At 35.3% G+C, this 23,482-nt stretch overlaps 1 protein-coding gene across 6 annotated transcripts in view; it reads left to right on the plus strand.

Annotated features, from left to right (window-relative positions):
- Positions 1 to 23,482, plus strand: part of LOC139974569 (uncharacterized) — a 72,702-nt gene that overhangs the window by 15,776 nt on the left and 33,444 nt on the right. For 4 of the 6 annotated variants that reach the window (XM_071981808.1, XM_071981802.1, XM_071981803.1 and 1 more), the window contains exons 12-35: positions 2,004 to 2,126; positions 3,022 to 3,135; positions 3,559 to 3,681; positions 4,780 to 4,890; positions 5,413 to 5,535; positions 6,477 to 6,587; positions 7,284 to 7,403; positions 8,343 to 8,456; positions 10,217 to 10,330; positions 10,926 to 11,036; positions 13,501 to 13,632; positions 14,587 to 14,700; positions 14,935 to 15,045; positions 15,791 to 15,901; positions 16,308 to 16,430; positions 16,692 to 16,802; positions 17,290 to 17,400; positions 17,653 to 17,763; positions 18,061 to 18,171; positions 19,209 to 19,319; positions 20,208 to 20,318; positions 20,778 to 20,888; positions 21,189 to 21,314; positions 22,989 to 23,105. In XM_071981808.1, coding sequence (XP_071837909.1) covers positions 2,004 to 2,126; positions 3,022 to 3,135; positions 3,559 to 3,681; positions 4,780 to 4,890; positions 5,413 to 5,535; positions 6,477 to 6,587; positions 7,284 to 7,403; positions 8,343 to 8,456; positions 10,217 to 10,330; positions 10,926 to 11,036; positions 13,501 to 13,632; positions 14,587 to 14,700; positions 14,935 to 15,045; positions 15,791 to 15,901; positions 16,308 to 16,430; positions 16,692 to 16,802; positions 17,290 to 17,400; positions 17,653 to 17,763; positions 18,061 to 18,171; positions 19,209 to 19,319; positions 20,208 to 20,318; positions 20,778 to 20,888; positions 21,189 to 21,314; positions 22,989 to 23,105 — 2,775 coding nt within the window. Of the gene's footprint in view, positions 1 to 1,168; positions 1,233 to 2,003; positions 2,127 to 3,021; positions 3,136 to 3,558; positions 3,682 to 4,779; positions 4,891 to 5,412; positions 5,536 to 6,476; positions 6,588 to 7,283; positions 7,404 to 8,342; positions 8,457 to 10,216; positions 10,331 to 10,925; positions 11,037 to 13,500; positions 13,633 to 14,586; positions 14,701 to 14,934; positions 15,046 to 15,790; positions 15,902 to 16,307; positions 16,431 to 16,691; positions 16,803 to 17,289; positions 17,401 to 17,652; positions 17,764 to 18,060; positions 18,172 to 19,208; positions 19,320 to 20,207; positions 20,319 to 20,777; positions 20,889 to 21,188; positions 21,315 to 22,988; positions 23,106 to 23,482 lie in introns of all 6 variants that reach the window. The other 2 variants (XM_071981807.1, XM_071981806.1) reach the window with 2 other exon arrangements.

Below are 23,482 nucleotides of genomic sequence, written 5' to 3' on the forward strand. Positions count from 1 at the left end.
TTTATTATGTAATTATAATATACAGGTGATTCAGTGTGATGATGATTATGTAATGTATCTAGATGAATATAGTATGATGTTGTGAATGAATGAATGAATGATAATTACACACATACATATCAAATATCAAACATGCACCACTAATATACACTTAGAATGACAGCCCAGAGCAGTTAAAAAATTGTTTAACTATAACTATTCCTTCAAATACACAATAACGCTATAATAAATATATATATTTTTCTGTTCAAAACATTTTTGGGATATGCTCTCATCTACAATGATATCCTCAGTCTTGCTGTTCTGAAATAATTTGCATCACAATTTGATTATGTCCGCACTGAAACGTGAACATGATGAAACTACTTTTGCTTTGCTGTGATTCTAACGACTAGAGCACACTAATAGCTAACCCAATCACAATGTCTCCTTCACACACATTTTGCGGTTTGCACTGTCTTTTGTCATCCTCTGTTTCCTTCTGTATGCACTTCATTCATTGGTAGCTCAATCGGTCCGGGAATTACACTCTTCTTAAGTTATGTAAATTTGCTTACCAATTCTGGCTGGTTTAAATGTCCCCTTTCTCTTGCTTATATCTACTCATATTTTCCAACCTTACAAATATGAAAATATGTATTCATATGACTATTTTTTACTCTCAAATAATTCATCTACCAAACTGCTCTGAAGAGAGACGTCAAGAGGATGAGTCATTAAATTCTATTTTACCGTAATTTCAAGATTATCTTTTTGCTGAATATCATTATGAGAAAAGTGTTACACGATGAAAAAGAGCAAAGAAATTTATGGCTAGAACAGGATTTGAACCAGTGACCTCTGACCTCTTGGTTACAAATCCAGCGATCTACCAAACTGTACTGTCCAGCCATTAGTCGGTGGCGATCCCTATACAGGTCGACTTCTTTCGCTGGGGACTCCAGTGACCCAGAGGTCACTGGATCAAATCAACCATTAAAAACTAGACTTAGTTTGCTATCCCGTATTAGCGTCACTCTATACGAAATTGTTAGCCATAAAACAAAGCTTTAAAAAATGTAAGTAATTCATTTATGGATATGTTTACATGTCAACAATGTACAATTTTGGGTTGTTTAAGTTTTCTCTGTCAAATCTTCTATGTACTTTGTAAATGTTAACATCACAGTCTCTAGTCTCCTCGCATGCTATCATCATTCCTTGCCTCGTCTACGGTAGAACTTCTTTCAAAGGTAAGTTTCCTCTGATATCATTAGTAGATGCTTTTTATACTTTTTGTGCTATATTACATTGTATTGGTTAAACATTAGAAGTTTTCATCAGTTTGTAGTTTGGCAAATGGCAGTCTTTCTCAATTATTATTATTATGATGATTATTTTTTTTTTACAATTTGAGACCAGATGGAACAAAAATTTTCTCTTTGCATAGATTGATCAATGTGCTGTGTAGGCTGGTGGGGTGCTCAATAGCTAAGGCCTGGAAGGCCAGCATACCAGTACAAGATTTTGGGATGTTTTTGGTTTTGCAGGGTCAGATCTGGGCTGCTGGCTACCCTTTCAGAACCCCTTGTATATGGTTTCTAATTGAATTACTTTTATCTCATTCTGAATGACCAAATGGTCTCTTTCAAATTGTGCCAATAAAGAAAATCCACATGAGTTAAATCTGGATAGCCACCCAACATAAAGTGTAAGAAGCCATTGAGCTGCTCCCACATACAAACTTTGCTGCTTAGAATCTTAAAAAACATAATTTCCTTCCAGGCCGATCCAGACTTTGTCTTTAAAGAAGGATGTACAAAGATGAGATCATCTTGGATGATCAGTTTGCAATTGTCAAGTAGAACAATTCACCTCCATATCTGGTCATTTTAAAGTTATTTATGCTCACATTACATAATTTTCAGTTACTAGAACATTTGCGTTACTTTAAATGGACGGATGTACATTTAGAAATGACAACAATGAAATAGCTAAATGCTTTACGTTTTCTTCCTAATCAGTGACAGATCAGTGTGCTGCTTTTGCCCCGTGTCAAAATGGAGCAACCTGCTTCAGTCAAGGAAATGGAACGTCCTATTCTTGCCTCTGTCCTTCGGGATGGGTCGGCGACAACTGTCACATCGGTGAGTACTGGAATGTTTTCTTCAGTTTTGATATAAACGCTGACGATGTTGAGCACTGAACTGAATGAGTGTCAACGGTGGAAGGATGACCGGTTGAAGGGTGCGTTAAAATGTATGCAACGGAATGCATGCTGTAGTGCTGTACTTTACTTGGGGAGCTAAAAGACACCTCCCTGCTTCAATTCAACTCACCCATAATGGATGAGTGCATTGTAATGCTTAGCAAAAGAGTGCTACTGTGAAGAAAGTCAGTTGCTTCTTAGTGACACTAATTGGGTTTAAAAAAATATCCAGTAGTCACAAAATGGTGTGATCACAGTTGACAATTGTACATTAATCGGGTGCTCATTACTTTCATTTATGTGTAAAAGTAAGTTAGCCTGACGTTTCGATCCTAGCCGGATCTTCTTCATTGCAAGGATTGAAACGTCAGGCCAACTTACTTTTACACATTCTCCTACACAGGCTCTTTAGTGGATAAGCAGTTTGCTAACAATTTTATTTTATTTTGATTTTTACTTTCATTTATATAACAATTTTTTTTTTTTTTTTTTTACCATTCACTTTAGTAAATGATTTACATTGCCCTCCTCCTCAAATTTAAAGCATGCAATCATTAATTTCAAAGATCTTTCAGTGACGGAAAGTGCTTTGAGAATATGGCAGTAAAATGCTTGTTGTAGTTTTGAGCAGTGACCAAAGATTATTTCGCATTCTAGCATATTTGGAAAGCTATACTGCTGACCTATTATGGCAAATTGTTGGCATGTATTTTCGGTCATTCATCAGTAACTCTTCTATAAAAGGTTTGATCATTGTTTTTGATACCATTTTGCCATCTCAATGTCAAGTCCTCTAAGGCCTCATACTAATCTCTGTATTGTCTTAATCACAGTTGATCCCTGCCTCTCCCAGCCATGTCAACATCTCGGCGACTGTGTCAACATCTTCGATGAAAAATTCTTGTGTAACTGTACCGCTGGATATGGAGGTCCTACATGCAGCATTGGTAGGTGGAAATAGTTTTGTTTATTTGTCTCGCTGTGTTTTAAACAAACTACTGGTAAAGTTCACGATTGGGTGACTCAATTTCAAGTTGTGTCAATTTAGTGCCTAAGTTTCGTGAATGAATGTATTGTTGTCTTCCGATATGTTTTGCATCACTTAACAGGGATTGTTTTCAACTAAGAGTTGGATATAGCTCCGTTTGGTCGAGCACAAGAGTTGCAATCCTGCAGCAACTGGTTGGAAATTCTGTTCCTAGCCTAAAATATTATTTGCTTTTAAAATTCAAAAAACCAATAAAAAACAATTACAAAAATACAAAACCCTAGATGCTTTTTCATTTTTATTTCTTCTTAATTTCTTGATTTACTTTTTCAGGCTTTTTTTGCTCCTTTTTTATATTAAATTTTCTTCCTTTCTGCAACAGTGACAGATGCCTGCTTCTTATCGAATACATGTCAGAATGGAGCCACTTGCCAAAACTCTGATGATGGGTCCACTTTGACATGTGTCTGTGCTCTTGGTTGGTTAGGGAGCAATTGTACTGTCGGTAAGTCATTTCATCGTACAAGCTGGATGGTAAGAAGAATGTGACATACTTTAGAATGTTCTCAATGTTCAGTGGTAGGGTTTATAGAGTTGAAGTTGAAGGTTTACAGTCTTGTTTGAGGCCAAGGCCCCCTCACACAACTTTACAACTTAACCCCTGGTCATTGGTAACTTGTCGCACCCACACACCAAAGTGTGCACAATTCAAACAATCCCTCCCGGAGCACTGCAGTGCACCACGTCTGCGTGTCCATCGGGGGGGGGGGGGACTACCCATAGGGTACAGCAACAAACCAGCACATGCAACTATATTTACCAAGTTACCTCAGAAGTCCCCATTTATACATTATCTGTGTGAAGAGAGGCAATGGAGATAAAATGCCTTCACCCAAGAACATAATGTAATGATCTGGTCAGGTCTCAAACCTGTTAACCTTTGATCACAAATCCACGGGTTTATAGAGATTTCGTTTGAGTTTTCTGCAAAGTTAACCAATATTAGCACAACTTTAAGCATACTAAAGTAGCTATAACTTTTCAAAAGACTAAACCATAGGTTCTGAAAGCTGCAAATCATTCTCAGACATTTGAGAAGGATTAAAGATGCTTTTTACAGGTGGCAGTGAGTTACTCATTGAAGGTTGTGTGTTAGCGACCGTTATTTGACTTCTAGCATATTGCAGGCGTAAGAACGACCATTTAAGGTAATATTGTAAATTGGTATTACATGTACGATTTGTTTTTTTCTCTCGAAGAATTGAACACAGGATGAAAATTGTAATCAAAACATTGAAAACTTAACATAGAGTTTTTTTCCCTTTTCAAGCCTTAATATCCAAATATACTTGTAATTCCTTAAATTCCGGATATACTTGTAATTCCTTAATGTCTGGATATACTTGTAATTCCTTAATGTCCGGATATACTTGTAATTCCTTAATGTCCCTATATACTTGTATTTCCTTAATCTCCGGATATACTTGTAATTCCTTAATTTCCGGATATACTTGTAATTCCTTAATGTCCGGATGTACTTGTAATTTGAATCTGTAACATTAGTAACTTTTGTCACAAATATTTAGTTCTTCTTCCTTTGCAGTTGATCCATGTTTGTCTAATCCCTGTTTGAATAATGGAGTCTGCCTCTCAAACGAACATCAATTCACCTGCATCTGCCAAGATGGGTACGGCGGTAAACGCTGTCGGAATGGTAAATAATTATAAGGCGATGATGCATTAAGAAATTCCTCAATTTAGTTGCCAAGAATAAATGCTCAGTATTAAACTGGTTAAGGCTGAAGTTGGTGCTTACATTTAAAAAACCGAAGGAAGTTGGGACCTTAATTTGAGACCAGGGGGGGGTTATCCCTTCCCGTAGATCCCTTCCCCGGGTCACAACATTTGCCACTAGAGGGTCGTCAATGTGATTAAGGTGAAAATTTAGGTCCCAGAGCAAAAATGGTTTGCAGTACTAGGGTACTGAGCTATCAAGTTTATGTTTATTTTTTGATTTCCTTTTGGTTCATCAGAGGTGTTGAAAGGGAACAATTTTGTTTACACTTTTTGTTTCAGTGAAAATTAATTAAGATCTTTTGCAAAGATTTTATAATTAAGATATTAAATTACAAACAATGTCTTTGAGTATCTTTTTTGTAAATATATATTTTGCATCATATCCTTCTTTCCTGTATGTTTAAACTTATTCTATTTCTCCCCGTTTTTCTATGGACAGTTCGGGATGCTTGCCTGGTCGACAATCCATGCTTTAACTCGGGGAGTTGTGTTAACTCTGTGGATGGCTCAACAGCGAGCTGTGACTGTCCAATTGGCTGGCTCGGTGACAACTGTGAAATTAGTATGACTGATTATGACTAATAAAACAATAATATTCATTGTAATGAATTATGCAAAAAGGATTAAGTTACATACAAAACAACCATTGTTCCAACACTGTTATGTTATTCATGTGTAATTTCCTTTGTACAACATGTTAACATGAGATTATTATTCAATCAAAATTATTTAATGCAACCATTCAATGTGTATACGATTACCAGTACGGACTATTGCTCCAGAAAAAAGTGCTTTGAAAAGTTGAAAAAGTTGACAAGTTTTTATTGTAATTTTGTTTGCTTTACATCTCTCCTTACAGGATTATATGCATGTTATAAGCCAGCTTGATCATCAAATTCAATAATTGCTTTCTTACTTGAAAGTATATTTTATGGAATTTATTCTTACTTTTTTCTTAATTTATTCTATGTACTTTATGCCATTTTGAAAAACTATTTTCAAAATATTTAAAGTAATTCAGTAAATGGAAAGAAATTATGTCTTGTTCTTATAGTAATTCCATTTTCTTCAATTCCTCTTCACAATTTTGCACACTGCACTGATGACAACCTCACTGTTATCAGAGGAACGAAAAGTTTTGCACTCCAGCACAAGCAAAATAACAATAATTTGCACATTTTTGTACAAATTTTTCACCCACAATGAAATGCAAAGATTTGTGTGAGAGATGGTTGTGTGAATAATCTGAGAATTAAATAAATAAATGCATGATTTAATAGCTGCAAGAATCTAATCTACCATTTATTTGAACTTTTTATCATTTTTTTCGGCTCTAAAATGATAAATGTCACTTTGATTACAGATCTAAGCTGCTACAATGCAGTGGTCTGACCTTTTGAAATTTCTCAAATTTTTAAATTTAAATTTTTTAAATTTTAATTTTAATCACTTGGATGTTGCTCAGAATCTTGATATTTGTTATTATTAATATTTTGTCTGTAGGAGACAATTGTCTTAGTGTTCCATGCCAGAACCAGGGAGATTGTAGTGTTGTTAATGGGAGCTACGTGTGTACTTGTTACGAGGGCTACTCAGGGATCAACTGTGGGATCGGTAAGCTGCCTCTCAAACATTTTTGACTTTACGTTAACCTTATAAACTTCTAATCTGTGTAGTTTCTGAACCCGTACAACTCTATGAGTCTGTAAACATTGGGTGAGTCTTGGAGGGGGAAGATAGGGAGAGAGATGTTGATCGGATGTTAGTGAAGGAATGGACGCCAATTTTGTCATTCCATCTGCAATGGGTTTTTTTTACCATTTTTGGGGCTCTTTTTTTTTCTAAATGAAACTTAAGAAGGTTGAGATTAGATTAGATTATGCAGCTTGTGGACAACTTTACCTCTATCCCATCCATTATGGACCTCCTGCGTCTGTTTAGAAAATCTATTTAGGACTGTTTAGGACTTTGCAACCGTTATATCCTGCTAACTAAGTTTGATATGTATAAGTCTGTTAGAATTTTATCCAAGAAAGAAAAACAGAAAACTGAATCATACGTTGAATTCTCAGCAGTTTGCTGTTTGGACACCAATCCTGGGGTGGATATTGTTTTGTCTTTGATCAACATCGTTGAGTGTCCGTAACCTATCAGTAACGAAGGTGTGACTAATGAGGGCAACAGTATCTGCTTAGTTAATGTCTATAATTTAACACATTAAATTATTGTACATCGAAATTGTTATTTTTCGGTATTTAAATGACTAAAATGAAAGTGAATACATTTTTCTTTTCCTCCTTTTTTGTGCAGAGAACCCTTGCATTCTTAACAATCCCTGTCAGAATGCAGCAACTTGTTACAATCCAGAACTGACTACCAATTACACATGCTACTGTCCAGGTGGTTGGAGGGGAATAGATTGTGAAATTGGTGAGTTTTTTCTCCTTTGTTTCAGTTTAGGCGTTACTTATCGTAATCTGGTTTACGAAGTGTTCAGAACAAGATCACCAGTGAGGCTTTAGATGTGTACCAGTGTGTTAAGCTAAAGCTGCATGGGAAACTGTCTGTGGGAACGTGAGGGAAATTGAGGTAACGAATGAGGGGGGGGCAGGGGTTGGTGGGGGTATAAGGGGTGAGAAATGTGAAAAAGGATGGGTGGCTGTTTCTCATGGGGGAAGGGATTTCTGCCATTTTGTTGAGAAGATTAACTATCACTGTGGTAGAAGGGAGGATGTGTGTGTGCGGGGGGGGGGGGGGGGACTGCTGAGCTAAAGGACAATACTGTGTTGTTTTCATTGACAATTGTAGAGTACTGAGAGACCTTCACAATGAATCTTTGTCTGCTAAATTTGCAGGTTTATCGAAAGACCCCTGGATACAGTTGAAACCCTGATTTCTGGAACCCCTCTTAATCCCAATGATATTTTCCTGGTCCATTATCCAACCATTCATAAAGACATAATATCACCCATGCCTTTTTTCCTACAGTCCAATCCTAATTCCAATAACCAGTGTGATGTGTTCTAGCGCTTGTAATTTGAATCTCTCTATCATATTTGCATGGACATTGAAAATACAACAGCTCATGTCAAGAATCACACATTTTTTTTGCCACTGGATTTCACAAAACTGTGACAACTTGCTATAAAAGAAGGGAAAGGGAAAAAAGAAGAGACAAATTAATGGCTAGAAAGGGATTCGAACCATTGACCTCTGGATGACCTCTGGATGACAAGCCCAGAGAGGGCCACGGGTCTACAAGTGTGCCATTGTTCAAAGACTACAAGAGTGTTAAATTTATTTTTATTGCATCAATATAATTACATATTCATTTTATTATGTAATAATCTCCTCTTTATCACTCTACAGTGGATCTGTGCTATTTTGAACCCTGTTTTAACAATGCTACCTGCGATTATGTCGGTATCGATGGGTATTCGTGTGACTGTACCGAAGGCTGGCTGGGCGAGAACTGTGATGTCGGTGAGTCTGTAGGGTAACGTATGGGGTATTAGACCAGGAGGATATTTTCGACCACATTATTGTATCGATCAATAAATACAATTTTGCTATGAAATTCATACTTACTTAACAATGTTAACTCATTGACAAGAGTTTCTCCATCTTGATATATCATTATGGTGCACATTTATTAAAACTGGGCAGAAAACTAAATAAACAAACCTCGAATGAGTCGCAGCATATTTGGCTGATTTTAAGAGACAGCTGCACAGTATTAAAAGGTATATATGAAAAACTGTGATCATTAGCAAAAAGAAATTTCTGCTGTGATCATAAAACCCATGGAGAGTCAACACATCTATCTATAGTTTATCATTTCAATGTGCAACACGTAAACAGCTGTTTGGTATTTATTTTACAACTCTTGTTTGTCAGGCGGTCGAAAACCCTGATGCATAGGCCCTGTGAGATAGGCAGTAATCGACTACTTTCTAACATGGAATTAAGCACTAGCTCTGCATATTAAATTTAAATCCTATGAATAGATTGACAAAAACTTGTCATAGAAATCTATTTATTTTGGGTAATATGACCAAACATCTGTTAACAGGTTGATAACATTTCACATATATGCCATGAATGTGTCAGTGTTAGGTCAAGTGTAACCATGTTCAGTATGTGCTTTAATGTATCACTTAACATACTATGCTAAGAACACTTTGCAAATAGTTAACAGGACTTCCTAGCTGAAATAGCTTAAAGAGATAAAAGATGTGACTTTAAGTTTCCAATTTTTTTATTATTTAAGCTGTTTATTGACAGAATCAGTTGACATAAAACTGGAAGGTCAAAATATTTCCATATTGTCGGAAATCCCACCTGTATGTCTAAACACATATGTCAGACTCCATTATTTGAATCAACTCTATTTATTCTTTCAAACCATATAATGGAAAAAGAATAAATTTACAAGAAACAGATTAATATTGTGAGCATGTTTTTATGAAAGTTGATACTGTTTTAGTCTTCTTTGTTATTTTCTGACCAATAATCATTAAGTGGTCCGAAAACCCCCTCTATCACCATATGTCTTTTATGCTCATGTTAAATAGATCGATTTTCAAGCTACTTTTCATGTCTGCCAATGTTTGACAAGTTTTACCAGACCTACTGGGTATCACTGCAAATTAAGATTGCACCTTACGAAGCCAAAAAAAATAACCTTAAAGAGTTTTTTTCATCAAAAGACCAAGTTATTAGCAATTAGCTCTTGCTACTTCTTTTCATTTGAAAGAAAAATTTGTCAATCCAGCAATTTCGTCACATGAGTCATTTACAAATCACACAGCTATGAAAATATTTAACTTATCTCATCTGTACTCGAAATATAAACTTCTCATTTTAAGCTAGATATGGAAATTAATTATCAATTGATGTAACAAAAATAACCAATATCTCACATAAAAATTCTTGAAATTAAAATAATCTAAAATGTCATTTGGGGTCAGTTCTATTATTCAAGTCTTTCATAAAAATATAAATTCAAACAAGCTTCTGAAAGACACCAGGTTTTTTTAATTTTTTATTTTATAAAAGTCAGAAGAACAATTTAGATTTTTTCCAGTTTGTTTGTCAAAAAAATAATGCACCAATGGTAATTACCTCTGTCTGTGAATTTCTAAGAAATGAGGGAGGGAAGTCGGTTTTTGTTTACTAGAAGTTTATTATAACCCTCCTTTCTGACATTGTTTTAATTACAATCTTTTGTTTTTATCTCCCAGATGACCTATGCTTGCCTAACCCTTGCAACAATGATGGAAATTGCACCAATGACGGCCTTTCTGATTATTCCTGCGATTGCCTTCCTGAATGGACGGGAAAAGATTGTCAAATAGGTATGGAAAGAATTGTCAAAACAAATCCAAAGATTTGGAAATTGTCAAAATCCAAGGATTTAGAATTGTCAAATAGGTATCCTTGCTGTTTTGGAAAAATGAGATTTGGCATTTTCGACCCACGGGCACTCTGAATTACAGATTGTCTGACAGTTACTGTATCATTACAGTATCAAATATTATTTAAACAAAATTCCGTACATCACTCTTAAGATATTTCAATGAAGCAGATTATGAAAGGAAAATAATTTTCATTCCTTCCCGATTATTAAAAGTGGTAATTTTGCCCATTCTATCTTCAAATCAGGCACAAAAAGAGGTAGAAATAATTTGGAAATAACTCAACTTACGATTTGAAAACATTGATTATGTTTGTGTTACTCATTTGGTTTATGGTACTTAAATCACAGATATCATAGGTAAGCAAACCCTTCTCCACCCCCACCCCCCACCACCACCAGTGGGAACCTTCCCCCCACCACCACCAGTGTCAACCTTGGAACCATCATAAAAGCAGCAATGTCTCATATCTTGTACTTCTCTTTAATTCTTAGGGTAGTTTGTCATGAATGACTTTGTTACTTTCTCCCTTTAGAGCAAGCATGCCTCAGCAACCCATGTCAGAATGGAGCAGCTTGTGTACTCACTAATCCTGGCTACCTATGTGTGTGTCAAGAAGGTTGGATGGGAATCAATTGTGACATAGGTAAGCTGGAATTTCCTTTCTTTCCTCTTATTTGTCCGTCTTGGTAAACCATGGTAAACCTTGGTAACTTGGTAACCATGTTGAGCAATATACGTCCCATCATTATGCCACAAAGAGATGTCAAGGAATATATAATACGACACACTCATATCATGTTCTCTCCACATACATTTCAATTATTCTGTTTTTGTTAAAAATTTGACTGTTTGTACTCAGCATTAATTTTCCTTTCCTTTGGAAAATTAAAATGTTGCTGATACCAAAGTTGTCAACATGAACAGATGAATGAGTAATAAATCATTACATGTCTATTATTTGATTCACAAGAAAATTGAAGAAAACGTTTTCCCCACCCCTCCTTTTCTACTAGCATGAGAAGGGTTTCATTTCATGATCATCATTATATACTGTGTCTACATATTCTTGAGTTATTCTCTCCATTTTAAGTTTGCTTATCACCTCTGCTTTGTTTTCCAGTTTTTGAATGGTAATAAGTAGGGTTGGGCAATATATCGAAAATTATTATTATCGCGATAATTTTTTTTCAAGACGATATTTTTTGAGGATTGAACATATGACAATAATTTCTTGTGAAAGAAATTTGAAATAGATGTGGAATTTTTGAGATTATCCTTTTTCCGTTTTATGTGTAAATGTTATTCTAGCATTCCATAGTTAAGAAAGTTGGAAAGAATTAAAGTTTATCAACTTCATTTACTGACTTCTGAACTTCGTAAAATACCGTCTTTTACAACATTGACTGTATAGAGGGAAAAACTCTGAAAATCAGAAGAGAAATTACCAATTGTGTACGAACAGTAAGTTGGTTCACCTTTCAAATTTTACGAAAGATCGAACAAAATACTTTCGAAAAATTCACGCGAAACTGCCATATCGTGCTAAATAAAACTAATGTCATGTAAACAAGGCTCTAGTTCACCCATTTATGAATAAACCATAAGTCCACATCTGGTGTTAAGCGGGAGAAAAAGAAAGTATTTTCTAGAATTTTCCCCCCCCCAAAAAAGGAAAAATTAATATCCTACCATAGTTAAGTGTATAGTAAATAGCCTAACCACTTCGTCGGTTACGGATCTCACGTAACAACAAAACCATAACTTATTGTATTTTGCGAAGTTGACGTTTTCTACAAGGACATGGAAACAATATTTAGCATTTAGTTAATCATGCAAAGTGGCCTAAAACATGGGATTAAAAGGTTTACTTCCATAAAGATGGCCATACTGTAGCTATTGGGGCCTTGATATCGTGCTATGTCTGGTATACTGTAGACTGTGCCTCGTGTATCATGGGGAATATATTGTTTTGTTCATGCGGAGGAGTCGGTTGGCTTAAAGTGTGTTTTTCTTACCTTAATGTTACGGGGATATTTACCTACTTTTCTTGAACGTCTAAGATAATATTTCGCATAACTTTACCGATCCTTTATTGACTGACCTAAGTTATTCTAGAGTGGAGCCAAAATAGTTTACTCCATGAAAAGTTTTTTGGAAACGTGCCAAAAATGTTAACAAACAGGTGTTAGACAGGGCAAGGTACAGTACCTGGGAAAATTCGCAGCACATGTACTGTAGCCTACCGTGATATTTAAGTAGGGGTAAACACTGCAGTTGTAAACAGATGTACGTATAGTGCACGCTGTTCATTGTTAGGCAGTCTAGAAACGGGGCTTTACCGAACGTAGTTTGTTTCATATATCGAAAGTTTTGTAAGTTAAACTTTTTAAAGATTGTAAGACAGATTAAATTATTTTCATTTTATCACATAATATAGCTACTCTAACTTGTCATTTCCAAATTTTCATCAGTTTCGTGACAATTTAAATTTAAAAAGTTGTCAGTATTTTGAATCCTCAACTTACAAATTTTTTATCGCCAGACACGCGAAAATACTAAAATTTTCCGTGGTTATTTATTTATTTATTTTCAAGGGAACAGTTCATAACAAACTTAGATATTCTCTTTGAATGTCCCCACCATATATCTCTCTTTCTCCGTCCACTCAAAGCTCGACAGTTTACGCTAATTCTGATAGAGGAAAAATTATCGTAATTATCGAAATATCGCGATAATTTTTGAACTATTTATCGTGACGTTAAAAAGCAAATATCTCCCAATCCTAGTAATAATATCTCCCAATCCTAGTAATAAGCTGGATTACAAGCATTTCAGTCATGACTGTCAAAGATACCAATGATTTTATCATTTTGAATTATTAATATAGCTAATAAAGAAGTTGTCAACAGATGAAATGCATGAAAATCATTACATCTTAATATTTTGAATTTGTGAGGAGATTGAATACCAAGGATACCTATTTTTTTTTTTGGATGACTTGCAAACCCCCCCCCCCCTTCAATATCATACAGACATGATTTATATCATGTTCTCTGTCCACGTTGTCAAACCATTTTTCTGTTTATTTATTCATATTTTCTTTGCAGTTAACCCCTGCTTTGTCTCCCAGTGTTTGAACGGTGCTACGTGCCAAATACACATAGAAGATCTTGTAAATGGACCGGCTAATTACTCTTGCACCTGTCAGGACGGTTTTGTGGGCTACGATTGTGAGAGAGGTTAGTGCCAGTCGTTTTTCTGGATAATTTAACGTCATTTTAATTTTTAACATTTCATTAAAACAAAGTCTTAATTAATGAGAGGTTGCATTTTTAATTTGATAATGAATGCTTCCTTCACATTTGGAGTTAGAATATAACATATTACTGAGAAATGAAAAGTTAGAAATTAACAATATTGGAAATTAAAAATTTCAGCTTTAGATATATACCAACTGTACAAACAAATCATCGGGTTGATTTATTGTGATTAACAAACAAAGAGGACATTAATTAGTCAGTTTCAAGGACTTTTCATTTCAGAAATGTATATAATAGTCTTCAGACATCAGAGCTATTCTTGTTTCACGCGGGGGACTTCCCAAGTCCGAGTCACTCCAAGATTAATGTATGTCATCTAGTTACAGAATTGTTGACAATTGACAATTCATAATCATTGACGTTAAATATGAATCTAAGAGACTGACTTCGGTCAGCTTGCGGCTTTGATAAGCCAATGATGGCTTCTTCGCAAGTTCCTGCTTGCAGGAGGATCTAATATACATACATACATACATAATTACTTGAAGGGGGCTTATCAAGAGTATGAATTCATCAACGTTAATCGTGTCGGTCACAAGTTGTTCTCATAGGACAGACCACTGACTAATGTTGTTAATAAAATGATAGTTGCATGCATGTTTCTTACTGCTGTTGCCACTGAAAGCGATTACATAAGCTTGTTTCTGTTCTATGAGTTTAACCAAATGTTGAAGCCATTGTAGAGATAAATCTGATAATAAAGCAGTGAGCCCTCACAAGTTGCCAACAGATGTTATAAGTCTTATCACAGCCCATATTTATATTCGATATAATTTTTGCAATTGTTGTATGTTAAACCTCTGTTGCATTAAAGAGCTTGTTCTCAGGATATATATATATATCTCATTTGATCTACTCTATTCCCTTCATTAGTGGATGAATGTTTCTCTGGACCTTGTCAGAATGGTGGTGCATGTTCCTTACTACCAGTGGTTGACTACCAGTGTGACTGTCCGGGGGGTTTCCTCGGTAAAGATTGTGAAATACGTAAGTTCATCATTCTTCTCTCTCTCTGTCTTCTGTTTCATCATCATCTTCTTCTTCATGTTTGCTGAAGATTTTCGTTTTTGGACAACAAGATGCTCTTTCCAAGAATTGAGAATAATGACTGCCCTTGTATCAGATACATCTATTCCATGCTTGCTTCTATATACACAACATAACGTAAGGTGAAACTAGCATAGAAATGATTTTTTCGTCTTTATCTATTGTTCTCTTCAGTGGATTTTTGCTTCAGTGACCCTTGTCAAAACAATGCAACATGTGAGCTCTTTCCTGATGGTTACAGCTGTCACTGTACCATTGGCTACCTTGGAACCCACTGTGATGAAAGTAAGTGTGTTTCCTTTCTGTGGGGTGTTTGTGAGTGGGGGGGGGAGGGAGGGGTGGGCTGGTGATGTGGACAAATACTGCTCACGTTGGTTAAGGACTTAAGGTACTGGTATTTACTGGGGATGGTGCTCAATAAGCCAGGGTGGACAAAACTTGGGAATCATCTGAACCTTCCAAAAAGATTGAACTATAGCAGAGGCTTTAAACCAGCAGAGTGTTCGATTTTTTCTCTTCAATTTAAAGTATCCTTATGTTTCTGGTTTGCTCAAATGTCTGCTTTTATGAACAATTGGAGGGGAATCATCCATAGTAGCTAATGCATTTACTGGAAATTCAGCCATTAACCCTGCAGTAGGCCCCACCATTATTAACAACGTAATGTTGTAGTTTTTACCTAGGGCTTAGTTAATTCAGGATTTAATATAATCATGTGTTCTATAAGACATTGTTTCTTTATAACTGTGTGGGGTGTTTTGACCCACACACTAAAATGCAAGCAGTTGTTGATTATTCTCATTAAATTCTTACAGTGTTAGCCTAGATTTTCTATGCAAATTAGGTTAGGCCGATGCACACCTGTTGACTGTTTTCCTAATTGATATTCTTGTTGGTTGGTGTTTTTGGCAGAAATCATCATTCCATTGCAAATATTTGTGTACCCCTGCAAAGAAATGGTATAGCCCACAATCTTGGCAATATTAAATTTACAATAACAATTTGAAATATGTATTTTTGCTTTCTACAGTTGACTTTTGTTTGAGTGATCCCTGTCAGAATAATGCTACCTGTAATGTATTGATAGACGGCTATACCTGTGAATGCCCAGGAGGATACATAGGGACACACTGTGAAATTGGTAAGTCTTATACGGGAGAGAGGGAGTTACGTTTAAATCAGCTGTCAAGTTAACCATTAACATATCCCCATCATGGATACTAAATGACCATTGACTTTTGTATTCAATGTCTGTTGGACACTACATGTTGCTTGAATACTATGTATGTTGAATACAATGATGTATTTTTGATGTTGTTTTCCTGTTAAATACTATGTCTGTTGGATACTATGTGTCCATTGAATATCATGACTGTCGGATACTATATATTCTGTTGGATACTATATGGCCTGTTGGATACTGTATGGTCTGTTGGATACTATATGGTATATTGTATACTATATGGTATATCACAGATATTTATTGATTCGTCCTCATCGGTTTAGCAATTGTCAGCAATGTCTTCCTTCTTCATTTCCCATGACAGAGGATTTTTGTTTTAGTGATCCCTGTCAAAATGGAGCCACCTGTGAGCTGCTGATGGAAGAAGATGAGGAAGGCTACCTCTGCCACTGTGCTGAGGGATTTCTTGGTACTTTCTGTGAAATAAGTAAGTTTTTTAAGAAAGACAAAGAGAGGCCAAAAATTGAAAGCAAAATCAAACTACAAATCCCAGAATATTAGAAATGTAGCAATAATGTTACATTATCAACTTTAGCCATTAGATGTGAAATTTTATCCCCTCAAAGTCAAAATTTGAATTTTTAGTAAATTAATACATTTCATGACATCACGTTCAAATCATATCTCCGAACAAGTTGATAATCTTAGATTGTAACTTATTTTATTTGTTTTTATTTGTTATTTCTAGTTGATTTCTGCTTCAGCGATCCTTGTCAGAACAATGGAACATGTGACCTGTTTGAGATTGGTTATGTCTGCACCTGTCCTGGGGGATATATCGGAGTCAACTGTGCCATTGGTAAGTTTGAGCCATAGAGTAGCATTACCCATCCTGGGGTGAGCACACCCCATGGGGGTGCGAGGCAGGACTCTAGGGGGGGGTGCTAAACTATAGACATAAACAACAAAGACAGCAAATATCGTTGAAAGATTAACTTCAATCCTGCACAGCTGGAAAAGGAGGTTGTTAATTTGTTTTTTCAATTGCTAAGGAGTGTGAGTAATAGTTTAATAATAAGGATGAGAAACATTGTCAGAGATATATATATATGCAAAGAGAAAGGAAACAAAAATATTATTAATAACACACTGCAGAAATGTAAAGCTGGATATATACAGCAGAACAATCTTTTCCCAAAGGGATACAAAATTTTGGCTAAAACGAAATTTCTTAACTTACCAAAAAAAAAATTCAAAATATATTCCATTAAGATATTTGGTAAGTTTAGTGATATTTCGTCATTTTTCAAAGCTTAAAATTATCAGTAAAATCTTTCTCTCTGCAGAGGACTTCTGCTTCAGCGATCCTTGTCAGAACGGCGCCACCTGTCAACTGTTACAAGATGGTTACGAGTGCGTCTGTCCTCTCGGATTCCTCGGAACTCACTGTGACACAGGTGACAACCTTTTTTCACCCTTTTAACATTTTCCCACAATATTTAGGAAAACTTTTTGTCTTAAATTCTTGAAGATAACATATTTGCCCCAAATTTCCTTACTGCATAACTAGTGACAGAATTTGATTATTATGCAATTTGTAACTGCTGGGATGGGACCTGCCTATTTTTGATGATTTCATCGTCACTAGTGATTCTTTGCTTTTCCTGCATCTCCAATAAATTCTCCTTTTTTTTTTGTCTCTCCTTCAGTGGATTACTGTTTCTCTGCTCCGTGTGAAAACAACGGAACTTGTCAGCTGTTACCGGATGGTTACAAGTGCACTTGCCCTACAGGCTTTGTTGGCACTGAGTGTTCAGCAAGTGAGTATAGACCGTCACAAGATATTATAAAATTGCGAGGAAAGTCTGGAAATTTATGAAATGCCTGACAGAGTGTGGATTGACAAATTTGATTTACTGAAGCTATGGAGAGGACTTGAAAACATTCTACGACAATCGGCAATCGCAATTTCATTGATTCCCAGCGAAAAACCTGTGGATTTGCTCTCGGAAGAGTGACTAATATTATCCGACATAAGGCAAAGATGTAGAAGAAAAAAAACACCCCTAGGTCCTGTCTGTTTTTGATTCCTTGTTTTGTTTTGTTTCTTTTCCCAGTTGACTATTGTTTGAGTACCCCTTGTCAGAACAATGGCACTTGCCAACTTCTCCCCGACGGCTACGAGTGTGTCTGTCAGGCGGGTTTCATCGGGGATGACTGCGAAATCAGTGAGTATTGCTGGCCAAACATACACAAGTGTATGATAAGTGTCATTATATTGCTATTAGTCATCCATTTATCATTTACAATTTTTATTTTTGTTAAATTATTGTTTAAATTTATCAAGTTAAAATGACAAGCATATATAGTTTAATATAACTATCGTAAGTACTATATTGGCTGCAGTTAGTCTTAGTTTAAGTTTGTTATACTGAACTTCAACAGAAATGATATCAGCAAAAATCGCCCGCACTTTGTATCATGTTGGGAAGTGTTTTTTTTTATAAAAAAAAGAAATATTCCACAAAGTCCTGTTATTATAGCTGGTCTGGTCTGTCAGTCTGAGAGCATGGTTTCAAAAGAGAAACATTGATATCACATTTGAACATTGAGTGTCAGGTTGAGATTGTATCTGGCCACACCAAAAGAAGATTGACGCTAACACTAACAGTGTAGAATAAATGCCCTTGCTTATACTACATAAATGTGCAAACCACTTAGCAGGAGGAAAATGATTTTGTTAAAAAGTTGGGTGTTTCGTTAAAAGTGTGATTTTATTGTGCAAACAATGTAAGCAAGCAGTCCTAATGCGCCTAATTTGAACAGTAAATAAAGAAGGATACGTTTTGAAGAGAAGAAATGGATAGAGCATGTGCCTAAGTGATATTCACAGAGTAATCACTGAGTCGCTGGGCTGGAGTTTTATTGACCAGAATTGTTTGATCTAGGCGCGGTTATATCAGAGATAGGGTTTTCACATGGCATCCTAGAATGTATTTCATTTTGAGTTGAAGTCAAATTCTCTGCCACAAGACAAGATTTGTCGTGAATTTTTAGTTTTTTTTTCAAAAATTCACCAATTTTTTTTGTTATTGGGGGGGGGGGGGTTAACTTTACTCTGTAGCTTTCACCTGGGAATCTTTTTAATCTTTCTGAAATGAGTAATCAATAAGTTGTTTTTATGTCTTAGCTTGTTTGGTATGTGAAATGTGCTTTACATTTTCACATTAAATACATTTGAATTTGATATTGTATTTCCCCCCAGTTAACTATTGTCATAGCAACCCTTGCCAGAATGATGGTACGTGTCAACTAGAACCTGATCAATACGTCTGTCAGTGCATCCCGGGTTATCTCGGAGTCAACTGTGAAATAGGTAAGAAAAAATGTCCGTCAAATCTCTTGATATTTTGGTTTTAAGAAAGTAAACATTTCAAATATAGTAATGGGATGAAGAAACACCTTCTCTCTTCTCAACCAACTGATTTGAATAAATGAAAATATAACAGTTTGTAAAGTTTTATAGGCCACTCCTTATGATGCAAGGACAATTACAGATTACATATGGTATGATCTATGGTAGAATATCTCCATATTTTACCTTTTAATATTGGCTGTCATTTTTTTGGTTTCTTGTCACCCAGTGAATTGTAGTAAATATGTGAGTGGTTTTACTTTATTTATGTATTAATGTATGGTAATTATGTTATGGTTTGGTTTTATTTTGTTATATTATTTTATGGTAATATATTTATTAATATATGGTAATTATTTAATGGTTTAAGTTTATTTAATGTTATTTTGTGGTAATTATTTTATGGTAATATATATTTATTAATGTATGGTAATTATTTTATGGTTTCATTAATTTATTTATTTTATGGTAATATATTTCTTAATGTATGGTTAATTATTTTATGGTTTAATTTAATTTTATGTCATATTATTTTAGGTAATTATTTTATGGTAATATATTTATTAATGTTTGGTCAATTATTTTATGGTTTAATTTAGTTTGTTATTTTATTATCTTTTTCATTTTCATTGAAGGTCAATAAACATGAAGCGGGATATTAAATTATGTTTTCCTTGTTATGATATTCTTTGAAACAGAATTATTGTTTTAAAAAAAAAATCTTTCACTGTGATAAAAATTGTGTGGACTCAACATAAAAACTGGAAAAAAAAATTAGGAGCAAATATGTATTCTTTGTACAAATTTCTCTCCATTCATGAAGTTGTTGTATTTTATTTTACTTTTCAGAGAATCTTTGTTTCTTTCAACCTTGTTTGAATGGTGGGGACTGCTTTCTAGCTGATGGTGGTTATAACTGTACCTGCGTATGGCCTTGGATCGGACACGACTGCGAAGAAGGTGAACGTTGAGCGAAATCTAATTGTTTTTCACTTAGAAGCAGAAGGAATAAATGGAAGATATACTTGAAGGGTATCTTGATATATTCCATCTGTAATGCAACGTGAAGATAAAACAACAACAAAAATGATTGGATTGTGTCTCCTTTTAAGGGTATCCAGTAATTGTTAAAATTGATTTGTCAAACATGTTAAATTTTAAAAACAATTGCACAATCCATTTTCTTTCCTTTAAAAACTTAGCTGATATTTTTGTTTGAGTCAAAGTTGGTGGGGTTTTTTTGTTGTTATTTTTTTTTGTGTTGTTTTTACCTGTTCGTTCAGAAAATGTTGAAGTCTATATTTTTCGTTGCTGATAGAGAAGGTGTTAAACTATTTGATTTTTTTATTTTCAGACACATACTATATCATTTGATGTCTCATTCAGCAATCATTAACATATATTTTTCTTCATTCATAGGTATTCCTTGTGCCAGCAATCCATGCACTAATAATGGCACCTGCTATGAGTTTGGTGGGGAGTTTACCTGTGACTGTCTTCCTGGCTTTACTGGAGATAACTGTTCCATCGGTGAGTGAAATAAGTTTGGTAGACATTTATTGTTTCTTTGTATATTCTTTGTAGTTTTGAAGAATTTTATATACTTGGTACTGTTACCAAAAAAAAAAAATATATATATATATATATATATATATATATAATAAAAAGAAAAGAAAAAATAGGAAATTGATTCATTTTTGTTGTTTGTTTCTCATCCACTGTCATAGTATATGTCATAGGTTCCCTTTTTTGTCTTGGCCAATTAATTGTAATAAACATACAAAGTGTTATTGTAATATTTTGATGTTGTTTTCTTCTTTCCTTTTCCAGGTTTTTATAACCCCTGTCTCAACTTCCCCTGCCAAAACCAGGCCACTTGTCTTCTCATCAACCGTAACACAGACTACGAGTGTGATTGCACTCTCGGCTGGGATGGCAAAGATTGCGACCTGCCAGGTGAGATTGTCCAATCAGCATCCTTCTCTTGTAGATATCACAAAAGCCATAGTTTCAGTTTCCCTGCTTCAGTTTGTGCTCTGAATATCCTTTCAAGAAGAAGTGATACAGACTGTTATGAAAAGAAAGTACAAAATGATCTAAAAAGATGGGAGAGAAAGTGAAACTTGTTGTTGCTGTCAATAATAGACCTGTCAGCAGGCCTAACGAGAAAAAGGTCAGGGGATTACAGCCCTGGGGTGGGAGATCAATTGGGGGCAGGGAAGCATGGGTAAAAGAAAACTGTATGCTCATTTGCATAATTTAACGTAAATAACAGGGACCTGGTAATTTTCACAGGGGCACTCTCCTGACTCTTAAGGCTTCTGTTTATCTGAAGAATTTCACAGATGGGTCTGTCAGGAGAGTCTGTTGAAAGCAACGTTCCAGATTTTACTTTGGTTATCGTTTGTTAATAACTTTGTTGAGATTGATCAAGATTCTTTGGGTCATCCTGGCAAAAAGCTTAACACTCAAAGCTTATCTCTCAGGTTGATTTTTACAGTAATGATAACACTTAAACATAGTAAAACATGGAGGAATAAATGCTGTAACAGAGCTAATGGAAGCTGCTTGCATAGAAGTATCTCTCAGGTTGATTTAACAGTAATGATAACACTTAAACATAGTAAACCTTAACACAGAGGAATAAATGCTGTAACAGAACTAATGGAAGCAGCTTGCATAGAAGTATCTCTCAGGTTGATTTTACAGTAATGATAACACTTTAACATAGTAAACCTTAACACGGAGGAATAAATGCTGTAACAGAGCTAATGGAAGCAGCTTGCATAGACGTATCTCTCAGGTTGATTTTACAGTAATGATAACACTTAAACATAGTAAACCTTAACACAGTGGAATAAATGCTGTAACAGAGCTAATGGGAGTAGTTTGTATAGACGTATCTCTCAGGTTGATTTTACAGTAATGATAACACTTAAACATAGTAAACCTTAACACAGTGGAATAAATGCTGTAACAGAGCTAATGGGAGTAGTTTGTATAGAAGTATCTCTCAGGTTGATTTTACAGTAATATTAAACATAGTAAACCCACTACAGAGTAAGTTTGGCCTTTTTTTAATCCATCGTGTGCTGTTTTTTTGATCTTGGGTTAAGATACTGTTGCTTCAGATGGACACCCCATCAAAGAAGTGACTATGTCAAGATACACTACCAACTAAGGGTAACCCTGAGGCCACAGGTTCAAATGCTGTTCAAGCTAAGATTTTCTTTCCAGTATTATAATAATAATAATAATAATAATCAGCAGTTATTTTTACGACGCTTAAGCGACCACAAATGTGGGAGAAACCCGCAAGGGCTTATGGATTACAACTTACACGTCGGGTGGCTTCCAATTCAACATTTTAACTCAAATTTGGAATCTTTTCAATTTAGAAAGTCATTTCAGATGGGAAAACCGTAGATTGCTCTTGGATGAAAAACCCACCTTACTATGACCCGGCCGGGAATCGAACCCCGAACCTCCCGATTGCTAAGCCTCATTGCTTCAAATGCCACCGTCTTTATCCACTCGGCCACAGCACTGGTATTAATTATCTTTTTCCAGTTTGTTTCCCATTGTTCATTTACTCTTCTTTTTTTTTTTTCTCATCTTTGTAATTTTTAGTCCAGTATGAACCGTGTCTCAGTAATCCTTGCCAACACTTCGGTGAATGTTCCAGCTTCACCTCTTACTACTACTGTACATGTACAGATGACTACTTTGGCATCAACTGTGAGCTAGGTAAGTCTTCTGTAATAACTACTCTATGTGGACTCAACTGAGCTTAGTAAGTCAAGAAACTGTATCAGCACAATGTGTCTGCATCCCTACCATTTTATGTACATTTACGTGTGCATAGCTGGTTTAATGTGTATTGTGTATGTGTGTTGTTTTTGATGTTGCTCACAACACAATGTGCATGTACCCCACCATTTTTACGTACACTTATGTCTACATACAGGGTTTGTTTGTACCATGTTTGTGTATCTCTTTTATATGTTGTTCAGGAATCTAATTCAACCACAAATTTGTCACTTCATTGAAGTCCTTGTATCAGCAAATCCTTGTTACAATCAGACTTTTTGTCGACCAGAGATCTACGGCATTTTGTACATTTA

Source organism: Apostichopus japonicus, chromosome 9 (assembly GCF_037975245.1).
Source record: "Apostichopus japonicus isolate 1M-3 chromosome 9, ASM3797524v1, whole genome shotgun sequence".
NCBI lineage: Eukaryota > Metazoa > Echinodermata > Holothuroidea > Aspidochirotida > Stichopodidae > Apostichopus > Apostichopus japonicus.